The sequence below is a fragment of the Arvicanthis niloticus genome, chromosome 10, assembly GCF_011762505.2.
Source record: "Arvicanthis niloticus isolate mArvNil1 chromosome 10, mArvNil1.pat.X, whole genome shotgun sequence".
NCBI lineage: Eukaryota > Metazoa > Chordata > Mammalia > Rodentia > Muridae > Arvicanthis > Arvicanthis niloticus.
The window spans coordinates 25,047,458-25,063,344 of NC_047667.1; the positions used below are offsets into that span (position 1 = coordinate 25,047,458).

The following is a 15,887-nucleotide window of genomic DNA, read 5'->3' on the forward strand; positions in this document are numbered from 1 at the left end:
CCGAAAGTTGTTCTCTGACCTCCGTGGTTCTGTTAGCCCAAGTACCCATAGCAATAGCACACGCGTTGCTCGGAATGATGGCTCAAGGCCACGTCCATCCTGCACCCAACTTGCCTGTCACTGCATCATGAAACTACTAGGCCCCTTCTGGTTGAAAAGAAATTTATGTGTTGTTGAAGAAGCCAAACAAGAGGCAGTTTGAAACCAGGACTGTGTAGCAGTACCCGATCCCTCTCTACCCATCGGAGACTCCACCAACGTCTGTCTACCTGACCTCCAGCTACTCACCTCCATCCCAGGCAGGAGCTTCTCATGAACTTAATGGAAGATGCTGTTGGCATTCTTTCTAGGCTCCACCCCACATTTACTTGGCAACAGCCAGGTGTGCCTGACTCGCTATAAAAGGGGCTGCTTGCCCCCTCCTCATTTTCTGGCTCCTCTTGCTCTCCTGCCCTTGCTTCCTTACCCCCTTCCCTCTTTCCCCATTCCCCTCCCCATCTCTCTCCATGTGTTTATGTCCAGCCTCTCCTCTTCCTCCTCCTCCTCTTCCTCCTCCTCCTATTCTTCCTCCTCCTTCTCTTCTTCTTCCTCCTCTTCTTTTTCCTCCTTCTTTTCCTCCCTCTCTCTCTTTGTCTCTCTGTCGCTCTCTCTGTCTCTCTCTCTTTCTCTGCCTTTCTCTTAACTCTCCTCCCCATGCCCTAAATAAACTATTCTATACTATACCTTCCCCCTCAGGGGGAAGGATGCCTCAGCACGATCCTCAGAGGCACCCCCTTCCCCCACACCATACTGCACCTCCACCAAACATATCCCTGGTTTCTCTTTCTTTTTACAAAACACAACAGATTCATTCGTGGTTTACCTAGTACCACCCTGGGGGGGGGGGGTTGCATGGTGGCTCTGACTCTACTGAGACACTGGGAGTCTGACCAGGAAGGGATTAAGGCAAGGGGCAGCTGGAGTGTTGGGGCAGAGAGCAGGTGCTGCACGTACAACCTAACTGTAGGATAAACACAGTTGGGATAATAGCTACAAAGCTGGGCTGGGGAGGTTATAATGGTTAATGGCACTTCTATACTCAGCTGTGGGGGAAATAGCAATTCCAAAGTGATCATAGAGACCCCGCTATCTTTATAATATTAGCTTCCTATCCAGTAACATAGTATATTCATTTATTCACGCCTTATGTTTTAAGTAAAATTTTATAATTTCTCCATGTGGGTTTTGTTCATCTTTTATCCAGTTGATTCCTTAGTCATTTCATGTATTTGTTGCTATCCAAAGTGTTAATATTTTTAAAGTGATATTTTCTAGTTGATCTTTGCTGATGGTGGAAATACAAACTGTTTTTAGTTAGATTCTTTTATCCAGAGTCCTGTTAGAGTCATTGAGTAGTGTGTGTTTGTGGAACTCTGCTCTTTAAGCATGGCATAGCTATGGCCGTATTGAAGTCAGAACAGCTATGATTTCTCATGAGACCCTCGCAAGGTTGGACACACTAACCTTCTGTCACGGAAGGAAGAAAGGGAGGGAGGTACAGAGGGAGGGAGAGAGGAAGGAAAGAAGGGAAGGAAGGAGGAAGGGAGGAAGGGCAGGCTCACAAGGCTCGTAGGACACACAGGCACAAAGGTGTATGAAACCCCATCCCCATGAATACATAAGTAAGTAATGATGCAGTGTGGTCACTTACAAATGCCATGCTCCTGTAAGCAATTCCAGTTAAGTTCTGTTTGCCAAGCTAGAGCTGGGCAGAAGCATTTCTTTGCCTAGCTGTTATTTCTTTGCCTAGCTGTTAGCTCTCTCATGAATAGAAACAGACTCATCAGGAAAATCCACGCAATACTTGATGCCTGAGGGGGAACACCACAGGGCTGGGATAGATGAGTTTGAGAGCTATAGTCATCTTACCTCTGCTATTATAATGGGGTACATAACCAAGGTTTCTCCATCTGAAGGTAGGGTATCCCTGGGGGGATTTCCAGGGTGGCTCTCTATGTAGAATGGAGTGCTATGCCTTTCAGTAAATGAGCCCAACAGTGTGAGGGGAAGAATGCCCCTAAATGGCGGATGGACTAGAGAATATATTTCAGTCCTTAAAAGTAACATGTATATGTGTGTGTGTGTGTATAATTTATTTATATATATATATATATACATATATATATACATTCACACAGAAATGAAAATAACTTTTACAACATGATTCAGCATGTAGTGTAGATGGGGGCATAGTTATGATCCAATATAGGAAACTGACCATTTGGGACACTCCACATCTAAAATGCCATGGTTCGTGCGAGACATAGAGCTAGCTGACAAGACAGGGTACTGGTTCATCGACAGCAGAGGGTCTCATGAATATCAGGGACAGAAGATATCACACGAGGACAGACATCACTGGGAATCGGGCTTGAGAGAGTGGAGCCTGATGCGCATTTCACTGGGCTGGAGAAACTGCATTCATAGGAGACATGGAGACTGAGTCCTATAGTGGGACAACATTGTCTTTCCGAGGTAGGAGAGGCTCTGTTGTCCAGAGGACTTACAGGTAGATCGGTCCCCTAAGGTACCAACAGCACTCAGGAGTTGAGAAAAGAAAAAGCGAATGGTGAGCTTGTTTGGGTCTCTTGCAAGCAAATGTGGCAAGATTTGTAGCAGGGCAGAGTCTATTAGGGGGCAGGGAGGGGCGAGAGTCAAAGTGAGGGCTTGCAAGCCTTCTAATGCTTTACAGCCTGGACTATAGTTCATCAATGGGGTAAAATGGGTGTGGGTGATTACCTCCTGCTGAGAAGAGGGAGCTCCTTGGAATGGGAGCCACAGCCACCAGGCCTCTGAAGGAAAGTACTGGCCACATTGCCTGCAAGACCCGTATTGAACTGAAGATCTATTAGTCTCCTATTAACATGCAGGACTTGGCCAGGAACCAATGTGAGTTGGTTTCTGGCAGCCCCTGGGGCATCAGAAGCAGTGATGTGAACTCCTTCTCCAAAGGCATCCTCTGGGCATTTCTCTCCTGAAAAGGGTGTCCTGGGAATGGAGATGCTTCACCAGCCTGAGACCTTTCCAACAACCCACTGTGGATGATAATAGAAAGATGATGGGGTTGGTCCAAGGACTGCAGCTTAGTGATGGACACAACAGGAGAGAACACAGCCTGGACCAATCCAGGCAGAATAGCAAGAGTGAAGCCCACCTAGTCCCTCAAGGGCGCAGAGATGCACAGCAACCCGGAAGCAGCATCTCAGGATGAAGGTAGGACAGATGACTCAAGGAGAATGACTGTGGGCTACAGAAAGCTACCTGAGATAGTGCTTCTCATCCACAGTGTTGAATCCTGCACTGCTGGGTCTTTTGGGGTTCTGGGGGTTTGTTTGTTTGTTGGTTTTTTTTTTTTTTTTTTTTTTGAGGAAACAATATAAGCAGTTGCCAGGAGCCAACCTGACTCCATGACCTAAAAGAATAGTTTTAGGTTTTGTTCTTCCTCAGCTATCAACTCCTGAGAGATGTCCAGTGGTCACTGTGCCCTAAGGAAAGTGGTTGCTGCGCCCTGAGCCAGACAAAAATATCAGGGCTGCAAAATATCCACCGTGGCAGAATGCCCAGCTTCTGTGAAATTCCTCCAAACACGTTATCCCCTTCCCTGCCTGCATAAATTGCCTGAGAAAATACAGCTCAATGGACCCTGATCAGAAAATTTATCTTGGTCCCGTTCTTTGTGTCTCCTCTCCCTTCCATTCTCTCCCCCTTTTTCTTAGGGTACCTTGTTGAGGACCCCGCAGGCTGGGGCAAGCAGTGGGGTCTCTTTATGGTGCACTGGACTGTATTTTTTTCCTCTTCCCCCCACCTCCACCCCGCCGCCTTGGCATCTTACTTGCTGCATTCTCAGACCAAGCCTCATTACTTCCATGACAGCAGGGGGCCCGCCCACCCTCCATAAGAAGGTTTCATCAATAATACCAACCTGAGTGTTTTACAGACCTAGAGAAGCATCTGGAAGGCAGGATAGTACCCATAACAGAGCAAGAACAGGGAATCAGCCTAAACAGTGTGCAGGGCCCAGGCACGGTGGTGTGATTCTTAGGAGGGTGATACATAAACAACACCCTACAAAGAGACTGATACGATCCCTTGCACATGTGAGGATGTCAGCTAAGGGTCATAAACACAAAAGGCACACACAGAAGCCGAAAGGGTAGTTAAATAAAATTCCAGGGCTAGGGGTATGCTATCTCCCGATGAGCATAGGAAGCCTCCAAAAGAATAAAGTGAGCGACTGTTGCTGCTGTGGCTTACATCCCAGAACTAGATGCCAAAACTTTACTGCTGTATACTCTGCCGAAGGGACACAGAGAAATGGAGTGAGGCTGGAGGTGGGAGCTCCTGCCCCGCTGGATGGCATTTGTAGTATCAGAGGGGCTGTGGAGGCTGCTGGGGAGAATTGTTGCCAAGGGTCCTGCTCAGCTACACAGGCTCTGCATCGATGCCATTGTACAGTGAGTGAGAGAAAGGATAGGTTAGGTTTTGACGAACAACGATTAAAGCTCAGACGTGTGACTGTATAAAGAATCCAAATTTAAACAACATTTAGAAAGAGAGACTGAGGAAAAAATGAGCAGGGCCCTCCTGAGCTGAGGGAGAGTTATCAAGCAGTCTAACTGTAAAGGAAACTGAGGTCTCACAAGTAGATACGATTTAACTGAATAATTAATGGGAGTGCCTGTATTTGATGAAAACCAAGATGGCGGCAGACCTCGTTACAGACTACAAGCCAACACTTAATGTTAGTGGTACAGACCTGTCATCTCAGAACTGGAAAGGCTGACGCAAGTAAGGCTGGCTGAACATTTTAAGTTCGAGGCCAGCCTGGCTATCCTAGAGAGACTCTGTTTTAAGTAAGCCAAAAAGCCAACAACCCAAGTCAAGCAAACAAAAACAAAAATTTCAAAGCAAGCAAACAAAAAGCAATCAACCTGACATTCTATATCCAATTGGGAAAAAATGGGGGGGGGGGTTGGATTCTGCGGAGATTACTTAGTATGTAAAGTGCTTGCTGCACAAGGATGGGACCTAAACTCAAATCTCCAGCATTTCCTTCTTGTTCTGCTGCAATTACAAGCAATGGCAGCAGGGAAATCCCGAGGACAAGTCAGCTTTCTCAGCAAGGTGGGAATGGACGACAGCCATACGAAGGCATTCTGCAATCACTGAACATTTCTAGTGGAATGCCCACCTCAATCAGACATTATCTGTTATAGGAAGATGCTCTTGGCATTCATCCCCAGCTCCTTGACCAGTGATTTCTGTTTCTTCTGCCCAAGTCTGCCATGCATTTTGGCGAAGGGGAGACCATAAACAGAAGGCAGGCAGAGAAGACTGTGCCCTCTAGTCAGGTAATCTTTCAGACCTGGTTGCAGCATTCTAGGAGATGGTGGGCTTGGCTTTCTTCAGGGCTCAGTCATTCCTCTATCCCTGCAAATTTCAGAACAACTCTTGGGTGTCCTGAGGTATAGGACCATACCTACAGGAGGGTATAGGACCATACCTACAGGAGGATATAGGACCATACCTACAGGAGGATATAGGACCATACCTACAGGAGGGTATAGGACCATACCTACAGGAGGGTATAGGACCATACCTACAGGAGGATATAGGTATACAAATGTACAGGTGTGCCTATACGTTTTGATGGAAGTGGATCACATAGAGATGGACCCATCCTACCTGTGACATGGGACAGTGAAGCTATGCAGAAATTGGGTGAGTGAATATGGAGCCTTGCATGAGAATCAAGTCTTTATGTGCTTGATAGTCTCCTAGCTCTGCTGACAGAATAGACTGCAGTAGAATTTTTCTCCAGTCCAGAACGTTGCCGGCTCTAGGGAGGGACAACTGCCTCACAGTCTCTATGCACACGTTTAGGGAGGCTTAAATCCTGCTGGTCCCAGGGTTTTTGCAGGGCAAACGCATGTGGAAAGCATTAACCAGGAAAAGGAAGCCTCGGCCTCACAGACTGTCTCCCCTACCCTGGCTTTCTGACCTGTCACAGATGAACACCGTTCTGACTCACTCTCTCCTGCAAGCCCAGACATTCTCCACTCAGAGGCTTGCTTTGGGGTCTTTCCTTCAACCAACCAACCCCAAGTTACTCTGCAAAGAATTCACCTTCTGTAGTCTGTCGTTTTAATGAAATACAGATAGCTTACACTCCCCCCTCCCCGCCCCATATCCTTGATACCCTCTCACCCAGGTCCTCTGCCCTCTATGACTTTCCATTCCTGTGGTGGGCTCAGCTTCCACCCTATGGACCACTCTCTCTGGAGCTCTGTCCAGAGGTGCAGAACAAAGACACCCATAGTAACAGGGTCACTCTGAACCATCATTCAGCTCAAAACCATATCCTCTACTCTTCTTCTATTTCTTCTTCAAAGACTTCATCCCTTCTGGTCACATCTCACCAAAAGTCCCCTTGTTCCTGTCTCATCCAGGAACATCCTGGGTCATGCTGGATCACTCCTCGGGCCAGTGTGGTTATCAGCAGCAAAGCTTCAGAGATCTGCCGTCCATCTCATACTGCGGGGTGGGGCAAGGCTAGCATTCCAGGCCAAGTGGCCTAGGAGTTGTATTCTGCAAGACAAGGAATATTTCAGATGATCCTGAAGGGACAGAGGCCCCTCTCACACCTATCCTCATCATGAAGATTCTGCAATACTGGGCGTGGGCTGACCCAGAGCCACCAAAGTTTTTTTTCTTATCAGCATGTATTATTCACCTTGATGAACAGAGACAGCCAATGAGAGACTCAGCATGGTCTTTTAAATAATCCTATCTGACACAGTTATAAAAGGACCTGCAGAGCAAGAGGCTTATGTCTTATCCTGAGACATGTGTCAGCCCACACAGGGACTCTTAGGTGGGTAGCGTAGGTCCCTAAGGTAGCCAACGTCTCATTTTACAATCGAGCAAATCAAACCCCAGGAGGTTCTGTGATGGTCAGGTTAAATACATAACAGAACGCTCATAAAGGCAGGCAGAAATGCAAGTCTCATGGTATACCATCTGAGTATACCTCTGGATCTCCTTTCTGTTCCCACTTGGTCCCCTTCAGGCAGCCATCGTTACCTGTGACAATGAGCGTAGCTGTGCTGACAGCTTGTCCCAGTGGGTTCTTGGCCACAACCTTGTATTCGCCACTGTCCTTAAGGGACACGCTGGGGATGATGAGGGAGCACACACCCAGCAAGTCAGTAGTGTACATCGCAGGGTTTCTGTCCAAGCTTTGGTCATTCTTGAACCAGGTGACATGGGGCTGGGGTGAGCCCTGCACGGCACAGGTCATGCGGCACTCGCAGCCCTGGGGCAGAAGGTGAGCCCGCAGACCCACCAAGAAGCGGGGTTTCTGGCTCAGGTCAGGTTCCCGGTATGTTGGAGACTTCACTGTGAACCTGTCTGTGGTGTATTCCCCGGGCAGAAGGAAGGATGGTTAGCAAGCAAAGAAGGTCTGACTGGAGAGCCAGGTTTGCAGAGTCCACGGTACTGCTGAGAGCCCAGGGGCTGAGCCTCTTCCCACAGTTCATCTGCATAGCCTGACACTGTTTTTACCCTTTTCCTAAATTTTGTTTGGATTTTTAAAATGGTTAAAAACTAAACATTATTGTGTATAAATCGGAACATGCACACACACACACACACACACACACACACACACACACAGAGAGAGAGAGAGAGAGAGAGAGAGAGAGAGAGAGAGAGAAGAGAGAAAGAGGAATAAAAATCTATAATCTCACTACCTATAGATGACTGTAGCTGACATTTTGCTTTAGCACTTTCTAGATATTTTTGTATTTCGTAGAGGTAAAATGATCCAGCCAGTATTGCAATCTTTTCTTCTAGCGACTCCTTTAAAAATTTACACCTACTTGATTTATAAAATATGCTTTGTTTTTATAGAAATATCAACTTCTATTTTTAACTCATTGCTTCCTGTTCTTTTTGAGAATTCACTCAAAGGCCCCCAGACAGTCCAACACTCACAGCCCGACTCTTCCTGCCCATTCAAGTGGGGCCCAACCTGACTCCAGTGCAGTGGGCATCAGTACAGGCGGGCACTGAGCAGGAGGCGGGAGGACCACTACATATCTGGCTAGGCGGAAGGGTCCCACTCCACACACTCCACAGCCCAAAGCAGAGAGGCAGACAGCTAAGCCTCTCCCTCCCTTTTGGGGGACTCTTACCTCTCTGCCTGGGGATACACCAGGGTTGGCTGGTGTCTGAAGGGTTGCTAACCCCCAGCTCATTCTTGGCTAGCACCCGGAAGTGGTACTCGTGGCCAGGGAGGACCCCTAGGAGGGTAAAGCGGTTGGTGCGGACACGGTCGGCCACCTCATGCCAGGATCCGTGAGACGAGGACCGCATCAGCACTGTATAATGCAAGGGGATGCCCTGAGCCTCATCCGGGGACGGTTCCCATTGGACCGTCACTGTCCCAGGCACATTCTCCTGCAGGTAGATGGAGCCCGGTGCCTGTGGGCATGCTGAGAGAGAGAGAGAGAGAGAGAGAGAGAGAGAGAGAGAGAGAGAGAGAGAGAGAGAGAGAGAGAGAGAGAGAGAGAGAGGAGACATGTTGTAGAGGAGGAGCACAGAAATTCTGCTAGTGTCTTCTCCTGAGGGTCCTACAGAACACAGTGTTGTCAGGAAGGTGATAGGCCAGAGGGAACTGTCTGGATATATAATTATCTCTGCAAGGTGAAAAATATCCCCCAAAGAATGCTCTTTTTTTCTTTTGAGGCAGGGTTTCACCCACATTAACCCAGGCTAGCCTTAACTCTGGATTCTGCCTCAGTCTCCGAAGTCTGGGATTATAGGTACCCACCACCACAGCTGACTTCCAACAAAATTACTTATTAACTCACTTTTTTTTTTTTTACAGATAAAATGGCAGGACATGGACAGAAGTTAGAGTTTTCATAAAATTAAACCACTAATGCCCACTGTTAGTCTGTTCCTTCATTTCTGGATATTTAGGGCTAGGGAATGAAGTCATTCTAGAGAAGGGACAACCTTAACTTGCACTAGAGTCATGAGCAGATTCTTCCCATGGCGTCCTTCAGTGATGCAGTGCTGGGAGCCATATTGCTCTTATTTTTAAAAATGCAGTTAAGAAGTAAGGGTGTGATATCTCCATGTTTGTAGGGCAGAACGATGGGGCTTTCAGGGACTCTCATTCTACCCAACCTCCTGGGTCTTAAAGTGTGTAGGCTCAGCAGTGGGTCAGCTTGTATACTCAACACAATGAGCTACACTCAGGACAGGGGCAGCCTTCACACCTTGGTGGGAGCTCACAGCTGAGCGGCCTCACCTGCCACACTGATGAAGAAGCTGTAGGTAGCCTCTTTTCCCTGTGAGTTCCTCAGCATCACGGTATATCGGCCACAGTCCGAGAGGCTAGCTGCAGGAATCAGAAGCTGGGTGAGGCCATCCTTCATAGTGGTCACACTTCTTTTGGGCAAGGGCAAACCATCCTTCATCCAGGTCACCTCAGGCATGGGGGCAGCCTGAGAACCAAGAGCAAACACAAACTGAGAAGAGGAAAGTTTTTTTTGTGTTTTTGTTTTAAAGTGTCTATTCAAATAAATTATGTAGTTAGCGTATAAAATAATAGGTTTACCGATGACATTTTATTGCGTGTGTATCGCTGAATCTTCCTGACATTCACTTCTATAGACCTTCTGATTCCATCTCACACAATTCTCTCTCACATACAGTCATGTGTACGTACACACACACACACACACACACACACACACACACACTAGAGAAAACATGCTGTTTTTTTTTTTTTCTTTCTTCCCTTAAGGCCATCTCTCTCTTGCCCCCTGTCCTGGGTGATTCCTTCCTCCCTGATCTTTGTTCTTCATGGAGGAAATTTTGTGAAAGGAAAAGTATACAAGCTGGCCCTAATGTAGAAGGGCAAGAAGAGCATTCTAGGTGGGAGGAGATGCGGCTGAGCACATGGAGATCAAGGAGGAATAGGCTCTCAGGGAGGCGGTGACTTGTGGGGCTAGCCAATAGATATGGAAGGATGCTGGGATAGGGAGAGGGGCTCAGTGAATCGGTTCTGGCCCTCAGCCTCACACCCACACAGACATCTAGACGTCCCTGAGCGAGGTGCTGCTGTTAATAATCACAGGACAGTGCAGCTGGTTCTGGATTCACATGAGGACACTTGGTGGGAGTGGGAAGAAACCAATTGGGAAGGGAGTATTCCCTCCCTGCCACCCAAGGCAAGCCAGGGGTGACATGGGGGAAATCCTGCAATAGAGAGAGGCTGCAGGAAGTAGATTATGCAGCTGGCCTGGAACTGTGGTGACTGGAGAGGAGAGGAGAGGGGAGGGGAGGGGAGGGGAGGGGAGGGGAGGGGAGGGGAGGGGAGGGGAGGGGAGGGGTAGGTTTAGGAAAGGAGCTGGCATGAGATTCCCCTTCCCCTTGCGAGTGAGCTTTATTAGGAGAGACACCCTCGAGATCACAGGGGTCCTGTTCAAGCCTCACAGTGGGAATGCGATGGACAGTACCTCATACCAGAAGCAGCATGGTGGCCCTTGAGGTTCGAGAGCGTTAGAGGCATCGTGGGATCATTGGGAGAGACAGCTTTGTGAGAGTAGCAGTCGGCCATCAAGGGCAGCATGTAGAGGCAATAACTTCAGAGAAATCCTCCAAACAAAGGTCTGCCTTTCCTGTCTTGGGGGGGGGGGTGAGTGTGCTTTCCCCTCCCCCTTGAGATCTGTGTGGTCGCAGCAGGAGCTGTCAGCTCTTTGTCTCAAGGGCCAAATTGTAAGGAGGAGTGGCCCGATTTCCCCAGGTCTTGTATCTGATCTCATGGAGGGGTCAGTATCTGAGTGTCAGGCCTATAATCTAACAGTGGCCTCTTTAGCTGCTGCTGCTACTAACTGCCTATGGGACCCCCATGGTGCTCACTCTGAGATCACTAATAGTAAATTGCCCATGGGGGTGTCCCGGGGGGGGGGGGGTTAGGCATTAACAATTTGTGGAAAGCACAGAGAACAGGGCCCAGGTTGCTACCATCACTTTCTCAACCCTTTGGTAAGCTTAGGGAAGAGATGGAAGAACTCAGTACCATGGAGAGATAAGGAAATTTATACAGAGAGGTTAATATATTGTCCAGAGTCAAATTAGTGAGCAATGACTGCATGAGGCAATCTATATTACTGCCACACTAGCAACGGTACGTAGAGTTGTGTGGTGTTGACATTGGCTGAGGATCATCCTGGGTCAGACTCTTGATCATTCACTTGCACAAAAATATATTCTAAAGGCAAAAATGATTATCTACCTCATTTCCCAGACTAAGATGGGGAGGGAAGGAGGATAGTCTAATTTGGAGGTGCAGTACCAGAAGCTACCACTAGAGGGATGTGTAGCTCCTGTACACTTGTACCTGAAAGCAGCATGGCGTCCAAGAGGCCAAACGCCTGCTTGGATTCAAGAATGGTTTTCTTTCCTACCCATCTCATACTGGGCCTGATTCCTGAGTCAAGTCAAAGTCTAAAGCTAAGGCTAAAGAATAACGAGGATGAAGAGACACTCCAAGATTGTCTAGTTTCCTGGTTGCTTGGGGACTGCCCAATGCCTGCCACACACTGCTCCGGGTATACTCACTTCAAAGGAGACAGGAACTCGAACGCTGTCCCCAACCCTGACCATCAGTGTGTCCTTTGTGCTGGAGTCCATGAGGAACCTGGGGCAGACTAGAACACACAAGATGACTTGTCACCTCCCTCCACAGTCGGCCTGCAGCTAGCTCATCCAAGATGTAGATAGAAGGCTGAACCAAAGAATTGGCCTGGCAGAGAGCACTTGGAAGGGCGTGTTGAGGAGAAAGGTCAGGAGACAGGGACAGTCTTGTGTGAGGGTCAAAGTTGTCAACAGGGAAGGTGAAGGTTAGTGTGGAAGGGCAGGAAAACTGCATTTTTTTGTTTGGCGGTGGAGACTACCATCAGCTCGAGTCAGGGAGTGACCTTGGTTACATCCATTAAAAGACAGAGCCAGGACAAGCATCTAAGATTCTGGAATCAGGAGCTTTTTACTTTTTATTGTCTCCTGATTGTCAGTGACAACTAGAGAGGATTGGTAAGGCTCACAAAGACAAAGGATCTGCTTCTAGTGATTAATGCCCAAAGGGAAACAATCCACCTTGCAATAACAGGGAGCTGGGGTATGTGCTGTCTCAAACTAAGCAGTGCCTACACCCCAGAGTCACTTGTTTTAAATCCTGCTTCTGGGTCGTAACAATGGGGAGACCCTGGGTGAAGCATCTCCGGCCTTTGTTTTCATCTCTGTAAATCGAGGATCAAAAATATGAACCATGTAGGACAGGAGCTGTAATAAGAGCGCATTTCTGAGAGGGGTCCACTTAGCTCTGTGCTCGGTGCCACACCTCTGTGAAGAAGGCAGCTGGTGGCTGCATATCAGTGCCTCTCAGGAAGGGTCTATAGCATTCAGGGTGACACTCACCAGTGGCAGGCATGGCATGAACCAATGTGTCCAGAGAAGTGGCCTGGCTATGGCCCCCATCATTAACTGCTGTCACCCGCACAAAGTAGCCTTCTTGCGGCCGAAGCCCCTTGGCTGTGAAGGTGGTCCCTGGCACAGTGCCCACGTGGCATGGGCTCCACTGATGGCTGTCTGAACCACAAATCTCCACAATATATCCCTGGGCTTCATCAGCATCCTGGGCATCTGGCACCATCCAGCTCACAGTAATGCTAGTGTTTGACGTGTCTGTAACCCGGAGATCCCGCACAGGCCCTGGAGGTCCTGGGCAAGCACCATGGAAATTTCAGGAATGTGTCATCTTCCTCTGAGGAGTCTTCCTACCAAGGACTTAGGGGTTTCTGCAGAACTGTGGGTCCCTGGCTACCTCCTCAACTCATCCACCAACTTGCCAACCCCTAACTATCCTATAATTCTTGACAGCTGGTATTTTCAGTTAAGAACACATTATGCTCCGTTGTGTCTAGGGGCTGGAGTTCTATGTCTGTATGCTGAATTGTAACTCCTAGTTGGGAACAACACCAGCATGGATTTCTTGTTCCTTGTCTGTTAAATAGGAACACCAGCAGCACTACCTGCCTATGGGGACCATAGAACAAGCAAAATTCATGACGTGTGTGTGTGTGTGTGTGTGTGTGTGTGTGTCAGAGACAGAGACAGAGAGACAGAGAGTGAGACAGAGAGACAGAGAGAGAAACAGAGAAAGACAGAGAGAGACAGAGAGAGAGAGACAGACAGACAGACAGACAGAGACAGAGACAGAGAGAGACAGAGAGAGAGACAGAGACAGAGATTTGTATATTGCACTGCAGTGTGATATTCTGGCTGTCAAGGCTAGCTGCATATTAAACATTCTGTCTGTGAGATACCAGCTCCAAATGCACTAGGATTGATAAGGGATTACTGGTATTTTTAGACATATGGTATTTTAAAACACTGGTATTTTTAAACATATGTTTAAAATCACTGGTCTAGGGAAGTGCTTCTCAGCCTTGAATTTGTACTCAAATCACTGGGGACTTTATTGAAAACACAGATTCTAATTCTGGAGTTCTGAGATGCAGAATAAGATATTCTTTCTTTTTTCTTTCTTTCTCTCTCCTTTTCTTTCTTTCTTTCTTTCTTTCTTTCCTTTCTTTCTGCCTATCTATGTATCTATCTATGTATCTATGTATGTATCTATGTGTGTATCTGTGTATGTATCTATCTATGTATCTATGTATGTATCTATCTATCTTCATCATCATCTATCTATATGAAATATGTGTCTCCTTCTGTTCAACTTCTTAATGCTGGGGTTGGATTGCAGATGTGCCACTACACATGGCCTGCGATTCTACAAGTTTCCCAAGTGACATTTCCAGGCTACAGACTTTGCACAGTAGTAAGGTTCTAGAAGATAAGGTCCACTGCTGTGGCGGCCACAGACACTGCACATCCTGTTTCCTCCATCCCCATCACTGATGAGAGAGCCAGTGATCAACAGTGAAACAGGATAGATTTGCTCTGTTTGCAAGGAAAGAACACACGGGCCAGCTCACCTCCCCTATCCCTTGTAGAACATTCTGTTGTTACTGGACTTGTACAAACAGTCCATCACACAGCCGATTCTACAAGTGCCTTGATTCTGCTGCCTGGATGACTTGTCATCAGTAGGCTCATTTGAGGGGCTCAGAGTAACACCCAAACTCTATGCCTTGGAGTGAAACATTTAATAGGGGTTTTGTGAGAAGGCTAGTCTCTACTTGAATCGGGGGTTTAAATCAAAGTTAGGCATGTGGGGCATGGGCACATGAGAAGCTGCTGTCATACCTATCTTTAATGACAAATCTTTTGCTGTTTCTGTCGTAAAGAGAATGACTTTTGACATCTCTGATGCTGCAGAGACCTCAGGCAAGAAAATACCGGGCTAGACTATGTTCACAAAAGTCAGAGGCTGAGGTGGAGGTTCCTCCTACAATGCTGGCCTCTTTGCATGTGATGAATAGTGTGAATTGGATTCCCTGCTACCTGTCCCCCAGGGATGAGACTCCCCACTAGTGAATGGGTGATACCACTGGGCTAGCATGGACACTGATTTTCCCCAAGGTCAAAGAGTGCCTGACATGATCTTGCAAAGTTCCCATTCCTCCTGTCTGGCCCCTGGACCCATTTGATTTCGATCTAGACCCTTTAAGATCCCAGTGGCCTTTCAACCTTGACTTCCAGCTCTTTATAATACCTCCCTCTGGACTGCACCTGACCTGTGAACTTCTGCCCCACCATTTCAGAGCTATCCCATGCACATCCCTCCCCAACATCCTGGATTGGTGCCTTACTTACTCATGGGGTCTCTAGCAAAGACAGTATCCGAAGGAGGCCCAGGCTCTCCAGGGCCTGACAGAGTCATGGCTGTGACCCGGAACTCATACTGGCAACCCTGTCGCAGATCCACCACAGTGTACTTCCTTTCTGTGAAGATCACAGCCCATATTAGTCTCCCATGGTGGGACCAGAAAATGAGGACATATCTCAGCACCCCCTTATTCAGGAGAAGACCAAACATGGGGTCTAACACAGCCCTCCTGCATTGCACCAACCAGATCTGACACAGCTGCTTCCAAGGTGAAAGGTGTTTTTATCCCCATACCATCTGGTTTGCCTCAGCCTTGCCAGATGGTCATGAAGGCACTTTAATGTCTCTGATTCATGCTGCCTCACAGAGTCATAATACTTTAAATACTAAACGATGACATTAGAGACGTGAGGATATGGTCCCCAAGTAGCCTTAACTCCTAAGTGACATTGCCATTACAGGACTCCTGAGAGTTTGTCCTGAGCCTGGTGTTGGGCTTCCAGCACACACAGAGCACAGCCATGCACGGAGGCTTCCTTAACACCTGTCTCAGCCTCAGTCTCTTCCCGATTCTTTCTTATCTCTGGAAGCAGCTAGTTTCTAGGATGCTCGCTAGAGGGTTAGGGTCACTTCTGTCTGTGTTATCAGCAAGGAAGCTGAGATTTACAGAGGAAGTGGACTGCCCATGGCCAAAGCCTGAAGTGTGTGTGTGTGTGTTGGGGGGGGGGCAGAGTGGACAGCTTTACCTCTGGCTTCCAGTCTGAGACTTCGACCCTAGAGGTCCTCAAGCTTGGCTCTTCTAATAGACCTTGCTGGATGAATATTTGGGGTTTGGGGGTGGGATGCTTAGCAGTATCCTTGTCTTCCTCACACAAGATGTCAAGAGCATGTACCCTCCACCCAGCTGTGACTATCACAAATAGCTCTAGACACTGCTAAATGCCCCCACAAAGGGACAAAACCACATCGGCTGAACAGCAAC

The 15,887-nt window shown here is 47.9% G+C and overlaps 1 protein-coding gene across 6 annotated transcripts in view; it reads right to left on the reverse strand.

Moving 5' to 3' along the window:
* Positions 1–5,036: 5,036 nt before the first annotated feature.
* Positions 5,037–15,887, reverse strand: part of Igfn1 (immunoglobulin like and fibronectin type III domain containing 1) — a 31,098-nt gene continuing 20,247 nt past the window's right edge. For 2 of the 6 annotated variants that reach the window (XM_076941260.1, XM_076941259.1), the window contains 7 exons: positions 14,893–15,021; positions 12,532–12,834; positions 11,677–11,765; positions 9,359–9,554; positions 8,235–8,534; positions 7,123–7,449; positions 5,038–6,627 (listed from right to left, as the gene is read on the reverse strand). In XM_076941260.1, the coding sequence (XP_076797375.1) occupies positions 6,614–6,627; positions 7,123–7,449; positions 8,235–8,534; positions 9,359–9,554; positions 11,677–11,765; positions 12,532–12,834; positions 14,893–15,021 (1,358 nt within the window). In that variant the 3' untranslated portion in view covers positions 5,038–6,613. Of the gene's footprint in view, positions 6,628–7,122; positions 7,450–8,234; positions 8,535–9,358; positions 9,555–11,676; positions 11,766–12,531; positions 12,835–14,892; positions 15,022–15,887 lie in introns of all 6 variants that reach the window. The other 4 variants (XM_076941261.1, XM_076941265.1, XM_076941264.1 and 1 more) reach the window with 4 other exon arrangements.